The following is a 17,849-nucleotide window of genomic DNA, read 5'->3' on the forward strand; positions in this document are numbered from 1 at the left end:
GGTTATCTGGAGCCTAAAGTATACAGATTGGAAAAGGCAGGTTCTAGAAAATGATGCTACCATTTTTAGAGTATCCTGTACACACTAAGCATTCAATAATGAGGGTGGTTTATCCAACAAATTATTGTCACATGTGCTGCACAGTCAGTCACCAGTAGTGAGGAGGGCACTGGGCCATTCTTCCTCAGAGGAGGGAGAAAGCAGAGTGCTACTCAACAGTGGGCTGCCTGCCTTTCCCAGAGCGTCTAACCCAGAAGCTGCAACAAGAGACACCCCAGGAAGGGGGCAAGGACACTAGGAAGCATACTACTGGTAGATCTGGTAGGCTCCGAACACTACGTCATTTTATGGCAGGTTCACTCTAATAGGCCCCAAAATGATTAGTACTATAAGCACTCTAGTTTTTCATGCACTTTATATTTAGTGCATATTATTTCTATTTAGCTGCATATTTATTTCAAAGGAGAGAGGAAAAGAAAGAGAGCAAATAAAATGGGTCTCAAGTTATATCTTTGTATGCTTACGGTCGACAAAGAGACATTAGCTCACCACAATCACCACAAAAATTTTCAAAAATGAAGAGCCCACTTACTTGCTAGTTCAATGATTTCCATCCTCTCCCCGTCGACATCCTGACCTACAAAACTTAAGTCATTCTGCTCAAGTTGGTTGATCAGGCTAGGATTCACCTGGGAAAACAAGAAATTAAGTGTCTTTGGACAGCAGAGCAATACAGACATATCAGCTTATGAAAATGTCCTCCACCAACTGGGTGGATTTTCCATTTCGGTGATGCGCTAACTAGGAGTTAATTTCTATTTATATTCAAATCTCAAAGCCTATTTTTAAATTCATGATGAACCTGATAAATAGTTGAATCACAGCCCTTAAATTTGGGAGGCCCACCTTCTATTGTCCAAAGATGAGTTTCAAAAAGTAGGACGGTGAGACTACATCAAACTAAAAACTTTCTACACAGCGAAGGAAACCATCATCAAAACAAAAAGGCGGGGAATTCCCTGGCAGTCCAGTGGTTAGGACTCCACACTCCCACTGCAGGGGGCACGGGTTCAATCCCTGGTTGGGGAACTAAGGTCCCGCAAGCCACGCAGCATGGCCAAAACAAACAAACAAACAAAACAAGGCAACCTACTGGAGAAGATATTTGCAAATCACATATCTGATAAGGGGCTAATATCCAAAATATATAAGGAACTCATACACCTCAACACCAAAAAAAAAGGGCAGAGGATCTGAATAGACCTTTTTCCAAAGAAGACATACAGATGGCCAAAAGGTACATGAAAAGATACTCAACATCACTAATTATCAAGAAAATGTAAATCAAAACCACAATGAGCTATCACCTCATATCTGTTAGAAAGGCTATCATCAAAAATACAAGGAATAACAAATGTGGGAAAGGATGTAGAGAAAAGTTCTGCAATGCTGGTGGGACTGTAAATTGGTACAGCCACTAAGGAAAACAGTATGGAGACTCCTCAAAAAATTAAGAGTAGAACTACCATATGACCTAGCTATTCCACTTCTGGATACTTATCCAAAGAACATGAAAACACTAATTCAAAAAGATATATGCACACTATGTTCATTGCAGCATTATTTACAATAGCCATGATAAAAAAGAATTAAATCATGCCATTTGCAACAATATGGATGGACCTTGAGGCTATTATGCTAAGTGAAATAAATCAAAGAAAGACAAATATGATTTCACTCATATGTTGAATCTAAAACAAAACAAGGGCTTCCCTGGTGGCACAGTGGTTAAGAATCCACCTGCCAATGCAGGGGACAGGGGTTCAAGCCCTGGTACAGGAACATCCCACATGCCGCGGAGCAACTAAGCCCGTGTGCCACAACTACAGAGCCTGTGCTCTAGAGCCCGTGAGCCACAACTACTGAGCCCACGCGCCTAGAGCCCAAGCTCCACAACAAGAGAAGCCACTGCAATGAGAAGCCCAGGCACCGCAATGAAGAGCAGCCCCCTCTTGCCTCAACTAGAGAAAGCCCACGTGCAGCAATGAAGACCCAATGCAGCCAAAAAAAATGAATAAATACATTTTAAAAATATATATTTAAAACAAAACAAAACCAACCAACAAACAAAATAAAACAAAAACAACTCACAGAGAACAGATCAGTGGTGACAAGCAGGGAAGGGGGTTGGGGGGTGGGCAAAATGGGTGAAGGGGATCAACTGCATGATAATGGATGGTAACTAGACTTCTGGTGGTGATCACCCTGTAGGGTATACAGATGTTGAACTACAATGCTGTACACCTGAAAGTTAATAATAATAATAATAAATAATATAATAAAAAAATAAATAATTTTCATAATAAAAAAAAGTAGGACTGTGACACAGATATCTGTCTTGAAACCCTGAGACTAGCTATTGATAGCTGTCCCTTTATTTGCCTCTTCCCTTGAGTTATGTGTAATTAACTCTCTCTCCCTAAATCACAAATCTGCTTGAGGATTGAAACTATCTTATTTCCCTTGTGACTGAACCAAAAGCTTTCTTTATATATAGTTACATAAACGCTCTAAAGAGAAGCTTGGAACCACTTTTCTACTAAAACACTGGTTATAGATGACAACTTGATGACCTGGCTCATGGCCCCTTCCCTCACTCATCTCATCAGCCGCCCTTTCCCAAACTTTTCAGCCTCTCCTTCACAGAAAGTGCTTCCTCATCGAATATCAAAGTGGTGTCCCACCTGTCCTTCTCAATCTTAACCTCATATGCTTTTATTTCATTTTTCACATTAGGCTAGGTCTCATAATTTGTAATTATTTTTCCTTTTTTAACAGCTTTATTGAAATATAATTCACATACCAGGACTTCCCTGGTGACGCAGTGGTTAAGAACCCGCCTGCCAATACAGGGGACACAGGTTTGATCCCTGGTCTGGGAAGATCCCACATGCCGCGGAGCAACTAAGCCCATGTGCCACAACTACTGAGCCCGTGCACCACAACTACTGAAGCCCGTGTGCCTAGAGCCCATGCTCCGCAACAAGAGAAGCCACTGCAATGAGAAGCCCGTGCACTGCAACGAAGAGTACCCCCGCTCGCCACAACTAGAGAAAGCCCGTATGCAGCAACGAAGACCCAAAGCAGCCAAAAATTAAAAACAAACAAAATACCCTATACCTCTAACCATCATCCCCCAATTCCCTTATCACTGCGCACACGCACACACACACACACACACACCCAACCCTAGGCAACCACCAATCTCTATTCAATTTCTTTAGATTTGCCTATTCTGGGTATTTCATGTTAATGGACTCATACGATATGTGGTCTTTTGTGACTGGCTTCTTTCACTTCACATAATGTTTTCTAGGTTCATCTGTGTTGTAGCACGCATCAATACTTCAGTTCTTTTTATTGTCAATTTTTACTGTCATTTTATGGATATACCACATTTATTTATCCATTCATCAGTTGACGGACATTCGGGTTGTTTCTACTTTTTTGGCTACTATGAATAATGCTGCAATGAACATTCGTGTACAAGTTGTGTGTGGACATATGTTTTAATTTCTCTTGGGAAATTAAATATACCTAGGGATGGAATTACTGGGTCATATGGTAACTCTGTTTAACCTTTTGAGGAACTACCAGATGATTTTCCAATGTGGCTGCACCATTTTACATTCCCACCAACAGTGTATGAGAGTTCCAGTTACTCCACATCCTCACCAATATTTATTATTTTCCATGGTTTTTTTTAAAATTTATTTATTTTTGGCTACGTTGGGTCTTCGTTGCTGCACGCAGGCTTTCTCTAGTTGCGGCAAGCGGGAGCTACTCCTCGTTGCGGTGCATGGGCTTCTCATTGCGGTGGCTTCTCTTGTTGCAGAGCACAGGCTCCAGGCGCACAGGCTTCAGTAGTTGTGGTGCACGGGCTTCAGTAGATGTGGCTCGCGGGCTCTAGAGCACAGGCTCAGCAGTTGTGGCGCAGGGGCTTAGTTGCTCTGCAGCATGTGGGATCTTCCCGGACCAGGGCTCGAACCTGTGTCCCCTGCATTGGCAGGGGGACTCTCAACCTCTGTGCCACCAGGGAAGCTCTATTTTCCATGTTTTGATTATAGTCATCCGAGTGGGTGTAAAGTGGTATCTCTTTATGGTTTTGATTTGCATTTCCCTGATGACAAATGATGTTGGATATCTCTTCATTTTCTTATTGGTCATTCATATATCTTTTTTTGAGAAATGTCTCTTCAGATCTTTTGCCATTATTTATTTATTTATTTATTTATTTTTTTAAAAAAATTATTTATTCTTAGCTGTGTTGGGTCTTCGTTTCTGTGCGAGGGCTTTCTCTAGTTGCAGTGAGCAGGGGCCACTCTTCATCGCGGTGCGCAGGCCTCTCACTACCGCGGCCTCTCTTGTTGCGGAGCACAGGCTCCAGACGCGCAGGCTCAGTAATTGTGGTTCACGGGCCCAGTTGCTCCGTGGCATGTGGGATCTTCCCAGACCAGGGCTCGAACCCGTGTCCCCTGCATTGGCAGGCAGATTCTCAACCACTGCACCACCAGGGAAGCCCACCATTATTTATTATTGAGTTGTACGAATTCTTTATATATTCTAGACACAAGTACTTTGTCCAACATATGACTCAATCTGTAATTATTTCATCTGTTAATTTTTGTCCTCTCCAATTAGAACGGAAGCTCCCTAAGAGGAGGGAGACCATGTGTGTCTTTCCCCCTCTCATCTCCAGTACATATGAGATGCAAAATAAGTATGAAGGAATGAATGGCCACACCATCACGTGCACAGTAGTTCTTACAACTTCTAGTTACCACTTAGGCAAAGCAGCTCAATAATTTTTGTCCCACCAGTTGACCCAGTTCCCAACGGAAATAAGACCAAAAATGGCCTACACTCAGCAAATTATGTTCCCTAATTGTAGTGACACTATTGGTAGCCTACCTGGCATTGACTCCCACTTGTCCTCCCTCAAAACAGAATGCTGGGCTTGTTCTGGTATCTACTCCACCCACATATGGCCCATGGGACTCCATCTTCCCCATTCTAGAAGATGGTCCTAATTGGTCTAAGCCAAACATGATAAACCCATCCCTCTTGGCAGATGAATGATGCAAGAATCCAGGTTTAAGCCTGGTTCAGCACTGCCCTGGCAATGGTTACTGGTTCACAAGTGGGCAGGTAATCTAAATTGACCCAATCAGGTCTAGGAGAGATGCATGTTGCCTCACTTGCCACTGGCAGCCATCTTACAACTATGAGGGAGACCAGCCTAAGGACAAGGCAGACACACAGAAAAGGGTAGGGCCAAGGGACTCCTAGACACAGCAGGAGCCCTGACTGTACCATGCCTGGAGCCCGCCAAGCCTCTGGACTACCTATTACCTGAGATAACAAATTTCCTTATTGCTTAGGCTGGTTTCAGTGAATAATGAGCAGGAATTTTGACTCTTCACAGTCAAAAGTATTGTAATTGGTACACCAATTAATCCCTGTACAGACAATTTGAATTTTGGGGAATGTAGGCTTCTCATATGGCAATCTCAACAATAACTCCTCTTAATCATGCGACACTAAGCTTCCAAGAGGCTCCCAAACCAAGAGTCCATCATGTGATACCCAGAGACACATCCCTATCCCGAGAGGCATTTGGTTCAGAAGATGCGAGTACCCTTTTCCCAACTCTGCCAAAATAAAGGGCAGGAGGTTCAGGATAAGGATAAGAGACAGCAGTTAGGGTAACAGAGAGTCCTGAAGTGTCCCACGTGCAGATACTTAAAGATTTTGCCTTTGGAAAGCCAAGACCAGAGTCTCCCCGCCCCTACCCGCCTCCTCTGGGAAGTCTGGCACTTCTCCGCTGAGCACTATGGACGCCAGGCTGGACAGCCTCTCCAGAGGCCCGCTTGTGATCACTGGGGCGCCTCACACTAAGCATCTATATTCCACAGTAATTCAGTGTGACAGCCATACCTCATACCGATGTCTGTGTCTTTCTTCTATAAAAGGAACGTCACCATAAAGTTTCCCTGCAAAGATATGAAAGTGAAATGAATACTGTAGTAATCAGCTTTGGAACCACATCCATGGCATCTGTGTGGGGGAAATCTCTTTGATCTCTATCGGTCTATCAGACGCCTAAAAATGAAGCAGACTCTAGATAGTAATCTCGATTTTCTTTTCTTATAGGACAGCCATAGCTTCTTTGAAACCCTGAAGCAATTCTCAAGTAAGCCATCAGCAGTGCACAGAGGGAAGCCCACCATGGACTCCAGCAGAGGCCCGCCTTTCATACGCCTGCCTGCAGAACAGAGAGCCCCAGTGACATCTGCACCATCACCATTGCGCAGATTCACAACAAGGCTCATGTTACAAAAGAAGAAAATGAAACCAAGGGAAGGGAAACGAAACCAAAGGACTTGCCCAAAGCCCCGCCCCGCTGGCCATGCCATCCTGTCTGGAGCCCAGGCCTCCACACTCCCGGCCCAACGCTTTCCCCACTACACCAGCCGCCTCTACTTTCGCATGGTACTGGCCACACTGGTTTAAACCCCACCTTAAAAATATGCCTATCCTTTGACTAAAATTTGACCTCTAAGAATTTACCCCAGAAAACAGAAACGAGGACAGAGATGTGACCACAAAGATGTGACCTGCTGCGTTATTAGCAGAGGACAATCGGAAACCAGCATCGCCTCAGGAACGGAGGGCTGCTGGCAGGAATGAGAGCACATCTCCACCCACAGTTCTCAACCAGGGGTGCGTGGCAGAGAATCACACGCGCGGCTGCTTGGACAGGCCCGTGTCGCAGCGGGGGCCGCAGCCCAGGGCTGCATCTCGGGCACAGCCTGTCTGGCGATGGACACGGGGGCCAGTGGGACGCCCAGTGACCCCAGTGTGAGGTGGAGAGGAGCGGGGTCTGTCACCAGACACCTCTCAAGAACATAGGGCCCATCGGGCACGTGGAGAAGCAGGATGGCCAAATGGGTCACAGCACTGGAGCAGGCACAGGGGCCGACGACTATTCCCTCCGCACCGGCTCTCAGCACGCAGATCCCAGGCTCACAGCCAGGGGACGGAAAGACCCGCCGACAGCGCTGGAACACATCGCCGAACCCCAGCAGAATCAGGAGCAGGGCTCGAGTCCACAGGCAGGGGATTGCCAGACTCTCCAAGGTGTCATCAGGCTGCGGAACAGGATGTTTCAACCAAGAGACCGAATGTCTCACATCCCGCTTGAGCTTTTTTTTTTTTTGGCTGTGTTGGGTCTTCGTTTCTGTGCGAGGGCTTTCTCTAGTTGCGGCAAGCGGGGGCCACTCTTCATCGCGGTGCGCGGGCCTCTCACTATCGCGGCCTCTCTTGTTGCGGCACACAGGCTCCAGACGCGCAGGCTCGGTAGTTGTGGCTCACGGGCCTAGTCGCTCCACGGCATGTGGGATCTTCCCAGACCAGGGCTCGAACCCGTGTCCCCTGCATTGGCAGGCAGGTTCTCAACCACTGCACCACCAGGGAAGACCCCCGCTTGAGCTTTTGACTTGGATAAAGAAAACTCAAACTGGCTGTATTCTCTATGACTCAGTGTGATCAATTATCATGACTGAACTTCTACTTGCAATTCTGTGCATACAAACTGAGTTCCCTGGTGACGATGTCAATGACAGTGAGTATTTAGGTATGTGCCTTAGAAGAAAAATGGGCATAGTGGGGGCAGGGAGCTCCTTTGAGAGAACTCCAACATGCCACTGCCAGGGGGTCATTCAAGACAGAGCCCTTTGTACTCAAACTATAGGTTCATAAAAATTAAAGAACATATGGAAGACGATAGCACAATAATGCCCAGTTGCAAAAAATGGAAACACTTATACCATGAAGTTACAAGAAAAAGCAGTTGAAACATCTGGACCTAACTTTGAGAGGATTCTGATTCTCCTCTGACCTCTAACTTTGTCACTGATCTTTTCCTCCTAGAGTCCAAAGTGTCTTCTCTCCTTCCTTCATTAGGACAGATGACTAAGCAAATCCAATAACAGAGCCTGCCAATACTAACAGAGATGGTGAGGAGAATGGCAAAAACCTCCAAATTAGGATATAAGTAATTATATTGAGGAATTATATCTGAGTCATCGGGACTAGCAGGATATTGCACGAACTTTTGAACCTCCGTGGCTTGTGCCTGCTGCCTGGCTTAAGGCAAACTTTGTGTTTGCTATGAAATCCCAGAAGTGACAGGAAGAGGGGAGGTATAGTGACTCTGGAGCCAGAATGCCGGGCTTTAAATTCCACTATACCATGTAATGGATGTGTGGCTTCGGCAAATTACTGTACCTCTCTGCCTCAGCTTCCTCATCTGTAAAATGGGGGTGATGACAGTCTCTATTTCATAGCGTTGTTGTGAGGACTGAATAAATCAAAACATGTGAAACACTTAAAACAGTAAGTAAACCATGTGATTGGTATAGTTATCTCTAGACTATGAAATCCAAACAGAAAGAATGGAAGCTAGAACATAAGTTCTACAAGATAATAGACAAGATAGGGACCCATCCCCTCAATTCTTGAGACCAGTGTCTAGCACATAAGCAGGTACTCGATACATATTTGTTTAATGAATGAAGCATATATATGGGGCGGGGGGGGGTACATGGTACACGATGAAACATGTTTTCAGAACTTTGGAAATGCTGTTTTGTGCACTCAAAATCTTTCTTAATCACTGACAAATCTATCAAGAATGAATTCATGAAATTAATCCATTGTCATATCCATGAAAAAAGAAAAAAATTTAAATTTCCATTAAACTATATGTTGAGAATCAACTCAGAATGTTACCAGGTGAAAACACCTTAAAATCAAAAACTAAGGGGCTTCCCTGGTGGCGCAGTGGTTGAGAATCTGCCTGCCAATGCAGGGGACATGGGTTCGAGCCCTGGTCTCGGAAGATCCCACATGCCGAGGAGCAACTAGGCCCGTGAGCCACAACTACCGAGCCTGCACGTCTGGAGCCTGTGCCCCGCAACAAGAGAGGCCGCGACAGTGAAAGGCCCGCGCACCACAATGAAGAGTGGCCCCCGCTTGCCGCAACTAGAGAAAGCCCTCGCACAGAAACGAAGACCCAACACAGCCAAAAATAAATAAATACATAAATAAATTTATTTAAAAAAAAAATCAAAAACTAAGAATTCTCACTGCAGGGCTGCCCTGGCACCAGGAATTCTGATTTCCATGCTCTCAGGAGAGTGCCCAGGCACGTGGGTTTTTACAAAGCACCGAGTGACTCCCTGTGCATTCCTCGCCAGTAACCACTGAGCCACAGTGTCACTGAACGTGCTGTAGGGGGGACAATCAATGACAAGCGAGATGCTGGATGCTGCTGGATGCAGAGTGTATCCAGGTGCGGACTGAAAAGACTAAGGGGTAGATATGCCATGTTGTTAGGAGCGCTTCTCTGGACGGATTTATTGAGCACACATGCCACGTGGTAAGCCTAGGCACAGGGGGACATCCTCAACAATGACAAAGTGACATGGTCTTCCTTCCTGTCCTAGTCTTTTTGGAGACAAAATAAAATGCAACAGAGATTAACTGCACATAAGCTTAATGTTCACTTAAGAAGCAAGTAGCAGCAAAGCTTTAGAGAAAGACACCTGATAAGGTCTTAGGACCTACAAAATACTCTCAGTGTAGGCAGCAAGACACCAACAATGCATATAATAGCATCGTCAGAAACAAAAACCCTGCCGGATTACACCTTCTCCTTCTCTAATTCGCTACTGGGTAGATTCTGTCTCACATATAATATATATTTAACCCACTAACGGTCCTGCCAATCCCCACCCTCCTGTTAATAATCCTAGCGTCTGAAGCTGCACCTTTCTCTTTCCTTTTCAGAGCAAAAATTTCCCCCACAAAAAGCTATACAAGCTAAAAGGTGGAAACAACCCAAATGTCCATGGACAGGTGAATGGATAAACAAAAATGGTATATACATGCAATGGAATATTACGCAGCCTTAAAAAGGAAGGAAACCCTGACACATGCTACCATATGGATGAACCTTAAGGACTTTATGCTAAATGAAATAAGTCAGCCACAAAAAGCAAATGCTACATGACTCCATATATATGAGGCACCCAGAGTCATCAAATTCTTGGAGAGAGAAAGCAGAATGGTGGTTTCCAGGGGCTGGGGGCAAGAGGAATCAGGAGTTGTCGTTTAATGGGTAAGATGCCTTAGTTTTGCAAGATGAAAAAGTTCTGGAGATCAGCTGCACAACAATGTGAATATACTTAACACTTCTGAATTGTACACATAGAAATGGTTAAGATCATAAATTTTATGTTACGTGTATTTTACCACTAAAATTTTAAAAAGTAAAAGGTAAACAGCCCCATTCTTGCTCCCACCACTCCCTCTTCCTCTGACTCCCTTTTCATCCAACACCCCCATCCCCACCCTTTGCAACCCAGCTTTCATTCCTGTCATTTTACTGAACTGCTCTCTAAAACCCAGCAGATCTGTCCTCAGTGAGGACCGGAGTAACGCCCCCACCCCCCATCTGTAACCTCTGCTCCTCTCTGGACTCCCCTTGCCCTGCCTCCCTGATCTGCGGCCTCTACTGGGGACAGCTGCCCAAGCTTACACCCTCCCTTCCTCTCCCACCTTCACTCCCCGGGAAGCTGTCAGCCGTATGCCCCCATTCTACACCTCCCGATCCTTACCTTTCACCCGGCCTCCACATTTCCTATTTCCAGGGGGCCAGAAGAAATCACCCGTAGTGTGCAATAAAGCTAAACTCACTACCTGATGGGCTTCATTACCTCTCTCTCAGAAGACCTGCTGTGCTTTTGTACAAATATCTTTTAACTGCTGTACCAGTGTCTTAATTTGACTCACTTTTAACACTGCCCAGAACCTTGCCCTGTACTAATTAGGTATTACAGGAGCTAGAGCTCTCTTTGTATGTGCAAGGATTTGCTGGTGTTTGTCTAGAGATCCCAAGAGGCTGCCCAGAGTGCAGATTTTTGGTGTATTTGGCTTGCATAGTGTCGGCAGACACACAGTTTTTAATTTTTAAATAAGTTGCCAACATTTAAAAATCAGAAGATTTCTCATAAAACTCTGTATTTCCAGATTCTCTTAAAAATTTAGAAGACTGGCAACAGTGAATCCACAGTCCTTCATGCAACTATCAGCTGTAGCAGTTACTCCTTTGATAGGTCAAGTGCTTGTCAATTTGCCCCAGGCCCCACCATTCCCTATGGCCTCTCTAACTCTGAGGCCTACTGTAACTGCCGTTGATTGTTGAGCTTAAGCCATGGCATTTCTCACACTTGGCCGTGTAACTCGTTCACATTCCCAACCGGGGCCTACTGGCCCAGCTGCTCAGTCCAAGGTTGATTCAGTGTCCTTCCTCAAGCCAAGCACCCGATTTCAACTGGCTTTCAGAAGCCGGGGTGGGCTCTTCACTCCCTGTTCTCCTCCACAAGACACTCCTCCTGAAACCTGCGGAAGCCTGTCTTGGGGCTTTCAGTGCGAGGAGGCTCAGCTCTGGGGGCTGTTTGGGGGTTTCTGTCCCCTCTTTGATTAAGGTCCAGCCATTTGGCAGAGTGAGGTGGTCAGGAGTTCAGGCTCTGAAATCAGCTCAGTGACTTTCTAACAAGTGACTTCACCATGCTGCGACACGGTTCTCGCGTGCAAAATGCGGCTGGCTGCCAGGGGTGTTGACACGCATAACTGAAAAGATGCCCATCGTGTCCTAGTGACCGATACTTGGAAAGTGCACGGTCCGGTTATCTTTCTCCTTCTCCATTTTTTACTTCTGGATTTTAGCAGATCATTCCTTTAATTTTTAGAAAACATCTCATTTCTTTTAAGTATCTAAACTCCTCCCCTTACCCTAATTTTATTTTTCATGCTCTGCTTTTATCTCAATTTTCTATTATGAAAATGCTAACTTTCTAGTTTAAAAATGCTAGTCCTTCCCTTTAACTCTACACTGCAGGGTCACATGCTTTTCCATTGCTTGTATCTCCTTTTATTCCCACCCACCCCCCCTTTTAGTATTCTCATCGTATTTTTTTAAACTCTTTTCTTAGATTTTCTGCATTCTTCTGCTAGACCATATTAGCAGGTTGGGGAGCCAGGAAACCAGAACGGAGGGGCTTGAGAGAACCTGCAAGGCAAAGGGGCTGCCTGCCCCCCACCCCTCGGCTCACCTCTCCTCCCCACCCACTGGCCCCGTGAGAGCCCATTCTTAACACAGGCCACTAACTGAAGTTTACCCCAAGCTCTGAGAGAATCACAGGTCAATACAATAAACCCTCCCCATTCACGATCCTAGCATCGCACTGGAATAGTGCTTTCCTGTGCCAGGCGCTGTTCTAAGGACCCACGTGCATAGCTGATTTAGCCCTCACAAGGCCCCCACAAGGTAGCAGCTCTTCTGATGTCCATTTTCTAGATGCAGAACTGAGGGTGAGCAGCTACACAGCCAGCGACTGAGAGCTGGGGATGGGGCGGTGTGACTCCAGGGGCTGGGTTGTAACCACTTCCCGAGTTCTCACAGATGAAGTGCTCAGGACAGAGCTGGTCCAGTAAGGGGGACATAAATGCTTTAACACCTTACAATTAAAGGAGCTATGTCCCAGACCTGTGAGCCCCCATATCCACGAATACACTTTGCTGGGAAAGCCCCAGCAAAAGGCAAGAAGCAGCCGGGGAGAGAGGGAGCCCCACTGTGGGCTGTCCATGGGGAGGCGGGGAGGCTGGCCCACTCCTCTCCCGAGGCCCACCACGCTCCTTTCAAACTCCTATCTCAGCGCAACATGTTACCATGGCACGGACTTTCTGGGTCCCTAACTCCCTGGTGATCTCTTTCAAACTGTTTTATAAATCACCTCATTAACCCAGCCAAGGTTTTTTGTGTGGCGTGGTTTTTTCCTCAAACTTCCTAACAATCTAATCACACAAGGAACTAGAAGCTGTTTTTGTCTATCAACGCTTGGATAAGAGATAAGAAAGCAAAAGCAGTTTTTCTAGCCTGAAAATTTCTTCCCCTTATCCGCCTGTCTTTCAGTTCTTTCAAATTTGAGATTAAACCACTCTGCATTTCCAATGCCATGAATTTTACCCAGATTCTTAATACAGGGACTCACTCAATACCTTCCTAATTGGCCTCTTGCCTCTGTTCTCTCAAAACAAAAACCTCTTTCTCTTACAGCAAAGCAGAACCAAGTCTTTCAGTCAAGTCCTTCTCCTTATTATGAGGAAATGCAGACAAGGTCCCCAAAAGGAATTAAGTCTTTTCCTGAACTATTCAATTTTCACCTGCTGCGTCCAGACAGCTTCGCTGGCCTCCTGCAGCCTAGACTCTGCCACACTCACTAGCAGCTGGCGTCACCCTGAGGAGCTCTTCCCAGCCTCCTCTGCCAGCTGACGTCTGCCAGCATCAACTCATTGTCCCCATGTCGTCTGCCCTGAGGATGAGGGTCATGTCAGAACTCTGATGGGAAATCACCAGGACCTGGTATCCAGCTGTGCGCACTGCACAGCAGGGGGCTCTTAATTCCTTCCAATACGTCATGCTGCATCCGCCACTGGACCAGACACCCCTGGAGGGCAAAACAACACCCACTCGCCTTTAACGACCCCACAGCGCAGCCCCACTGTGCTCAGGGGCTGGCCCTCTCCCTCCTCTGCTTCCCCGAGTGCCTCCTCCGCACCCTCCCGGCTTCCAACCCTGTGCATTCCTCTGATTCTAAAGGCAAGGGTGCTGGTTTGGAGGGCAGAGTCACTCGGATCGCATACACAGTTTGGGACTGCTTTCAACTGGGTTTACTCTAGCGTTCCTACCAGCGCACACCCACACCAGACTCTGCAGTATTCAAACACGTTACCTGAATGGTCCCAATAATGTGTTCCTGCTGCTGGGTGGCAGTTCGGTTTAAAGACCACACTTGGCACAGACAAAACAGGCTTCTTTTCCTGGATGTCTTAGCAACATACTTGGGACCTGACCAAAAAAATTAAGCCAGGGACCTGTAATATTTTGGACACGCTATCCAACAAGCTGTCAGCTGTCCCCTGAATGAGCTCTGAACCTTGTCTGTATTGCTTTGTACTTCACTATGTTCCCAGCTCTCACACTCAGTTGAGAGCCACAAGCAAAACAATAAAGTTTCTGAAGTCTTAAAACCCTCTCATACCAAAGTTCCTCGGTGCTCTCCCTGGCTCCCCTCTCACCTGAGCCTGACCCCGTCCATCTCTAGCCACACCTCAATCTAGATTTCTCACTCTTCAAAGCACCCCATTTAAGACTTAACTGCTAATGTAAAATAGATAGCTAGTGGGAAGCAGCCGCATAGCACAGGGAGATCAGCTTGGTGCTTTGTGACCACCTAGAGGGGTGGGATAGGGAGGGTGGGAGGGAGGGAGACGCAAGAGGGAGGAGATATGGGGATATATGTATACGTATAGCTGATTCACTTTGTTATAAAGCAGAAACTAACACAACGTTGTAAAGCAATTATACTCCAATAAAGATGTTTAAAAAAAAAAAAAAGACTTAACTGCTTTGTACCATATCCCCCTGCTTTTCAAAAGTCATCTATCTAATGGGTTAATCAACCAAGTAATGGTATCACTATAAGTAGACAAGTCCTACCATCTACATTCCCAGATAAAATGTGTGTGGTTTTTAAACTGAGGTATAATTTACATGCAATAAAATATACACATCTGAAGTGTTTGACAAGTTTCACAATCCTGAAATGTGTGCTTAAAGAGTCACGTTTTGGACAGTGATCGTAACGGTGGGCTGTGGAGCCAGGGCCACGTGTTCCAGTAGAAGACCAAAAACAATGTGAGAAGCGCAGCCGAGGCCTGTCCCCCACCCACCCGTGGCGAGCTGTTCCACCTGTGGGCCCTCCGCTTGCTCAGGTGAACAGTACAAAGGCTGGACCAAATGGCTTCTGAAAGCTGTCTTGGCCTTATTCTGTCACTAAATAGGGTATTTAGGCAGGCAAGTGGACAAGCGGGGAGATATCCTTGAACGATCCCCAGGAGGGTAGCAGCCTTGCGGCCTTGGCCTCTTGCTTCGTTCAGCCTGTGCTTCTTTTGTTTAGACGGGGGTTCTGTAAGCCGTGGCAACCCCGAGACAGAACAGGATTCCCCTGTCTTTGTTCAGCTCTCGAACTAAGAATGGTTTTTACATTTTCAGATGGTTAAAAAAAAACAAAAGAAAAATAATGTTTCATGATGCATGAAAATTACATGAAATTCACATTTCAGTGTCCATAAATAAAGGTTCATTGGAACACAACCATGCTCATTCACTTGCATATTTGCCTATGGCTGCTTTCACGCTACAACACAGAGTTGAGTAGTTGCATCAAAGACCATATGGTTCCAAAATTGAAAATATTTACTATCTGGCCCTTTACAGAAAAAGCTTACCAACCCTTGCTTTAGACCATCTAGGTAAGAGACTCTGGGCTGGTATAACTCTCTCTTCCCATATTAAGTGCTGGTGGAGACTTCAGACATGGGTGGTATACAAACAAGTAAATCAACATCTGGAAAGGGGAAATTTCCACTTTGTAGAAATGAAAAGAAATGCAAATTAAAGTACCATAATACAAGGCCCTTTTTGTTCTTGTTAATAGAGTAAGAAGAAAAGTAATAAAAATATTAGCAAAAAGACTAGAGAAAGCAAGGACACGACAGTACAGTTAACATCATTATGAACTGGTTCACCTTTTCTTTCAAACAATCCAGCAGAATTATCAGTTATAAAAGTGTTCATACCCTTTGACATAATAGTCTGACTCCTGGAAATCTATCCTAAAGAAACAATCAAAAGAACAAAAGAACACTGGGTCAAAATGTTCACATCAGCATTTTTCTAACAAAATGACAGAAACAACCTGAAATGCTTAACAACTGGAAATGAATCAGTATATTATGGTTCCTTAACTCAATTAAATATATGTCCAAATAATAGACATGAAGACTAAATACATGAAAAAGTTTGCTACTGTAAAAGACTATATAAAAACTAAGAATGATAGGGACTTCCCTGGTGGACCCGTGGTTAAGACTCCACACTTCCACTGCAGGGGGCCCAGGGTTCAATCCCCGTTCGGGAAACTAAGATCCCACATGTCACATGGTGTGGCAAAAAAAAAAAAACAACTAAGGTTAATAAAGTTTAGAAAAGACCATGAAAACTTAAAAAGAAAAAGTTTAGAAAAAAAAGGAATGGAGTACTGACACATGCTATAATGTACACATACGTTTAAACATTATGCTAAATGAAAGAAGCCAAACACAAATGCCAGAGATCATACCATTCTATCTATATGAAATATTCAGAATAGGCAAAACTATAGATTAAGGTAATGGGCTTGGGGCTGGAGGGGGTGGTGGTGATACCTAAAGGGAACAGGGTTTCTTTTTTTTTTTTTTTTTTTTAATTTATTTATTTATTTTTGGCTGCATTGGGTCCTCGTTGCTGCACGCGGGCTCTCTCTAGTTGCAGCAAGGGGGGGGCCTCTCTTCGCTGCGGTGCGCAGGCCCCCCACCGCGGCGGCCTCACCCGTTGCAGAGCACGGGCTCCGGGCACGCAGGCCTCAGCAGTTGTGGCACGCGGGCTCTAGAGCACAGGCTCAGCAGCCGCGGCGCACGGGCTTAGTTGCTCCGCAGCATGTGGGATCTTCCCGGACCCGGGCTTGAACCTGTGTCCCCTGCATTGGCAGGCGGATTCTCAACCACTGAGCCACCAGGGAAGCCCCAGGGTTTCTTTTTGAGGTGATAAAAATGTTCAAAACTTGACTGTGGTGATGGTTGCATAACTCTGTGAGTTGTACACTTTTAACAGATGAATTGTATGGTATGTAAATTACATCTTAATAGAGCTGTTTAAAATTTTTTTCAAGGCAGGCAAAAGATATTAATCAAGCAACAAACTTTGGTGTTATGTTTAAGATTCATAAAAATCATCAATGCTACTTTTATGTCTACTGTAAAGAAAAACAAATCCTAAATCAGTCTTATTTCCATCAAGACAGGTAAAAATTTTAAATATATTGAATACAAAGCTCTTTTTAAAAAGCTTAGTACGATTATATCTGAATCTTTTACAGTAGATACAATTTTAAAAGATGAAATTTCTCACTAACCATTTTTGCCTCTTAGACCACTATTTGAACAAAGTTTCAAAGTATTTAGAAACATCCGAAAGCCAAAGAATTGCTGCTAATACCCACAAAGAGAAAAAATTCTTATATTCTTAAAGAAAAAGTCACTTAAAGAACACTGGCTTCTGACCCAGAGAGAGTAGGGAAATATGTGCACTTTAAAACTTTTCCTTTTTAAATTTCCTTCTTGCTAGGAAGCTTTATACTCCTTAGAAGCTGTTTATCAGCCTTAAAGGAGAAGCTCATATTTCTAGTCTTATTCTTCTTTGAGTGAAGAAGGCATTTTTCTAAGGTATTCTTACAGCTTCACAGGAACGATGCTGGACGCCCGAGATACCTGGGTTCCCTCCTCTGCATCCGGCCCGGGGACGGGCGGGGTGGGGGGCGGAGGGGGGAAGGTGAGCAGCGCTGGCATCTGTCCTGGCCACTGCTGTATCTCCAGAATCGAGCACAGTGCATATGGCGCAGAGCAGGCACTGAGATATATTTATCAAATTGAATTAAGGGCTTTGGGGTTACATTAAAGTTATTCTCATATCATATGTTAATCTATGGGAAAAAAAGTTCCACAGAAACTAGAATAACCTTATCGGGAGTAGAAGATCAGCAAATATCAGACAGTGAAGCACA

General features: G+C 45.0%; 1 protein-coding gene across 7 annotated transcripts in view; it reads right to left on the minus strand.

The window, feature by feature from the left end:
- The window catches only part of CTPS2 (CTP synthase 2), a 130,158-nt gene that overhangs the window by 19,769 nt on the left and 92,540 nt on the right, over positions 1 to 17,849 (minus strand). For all 7 annotated transcript variants that reach the window (XM_082447162.1, XM_082447161.1, XM_082447166.1 and 4 more), the window contains 2 exons: positions 5,998 to 6,053; positions 593 to 689 (listed from right to left, as the gene is read on the minus strand). In XM_082447162.1, coding sequence (XP_082303288.1) covers positions 593 to 689; positions 5,998 to 6,053 — 153 coding nt within the window. The remainder of the gene's footprint in view (positions 1 to 592; positions 690 to 5,997; positions 6,054 to 17,849) is intronic.

Source organism: Balaenoptera physalus (genome assembly GCF_965194825.1).
Source record: "Balaenoptera physalus genome assembly, chromosome: X".
Classification (NCBI taxonomy): Eukaryota; Metazoa; Chordata; class Mammalia; order Artiodactyla; family Balaenopteridae; genus Balaenoptera; species Balaenoptera physalus.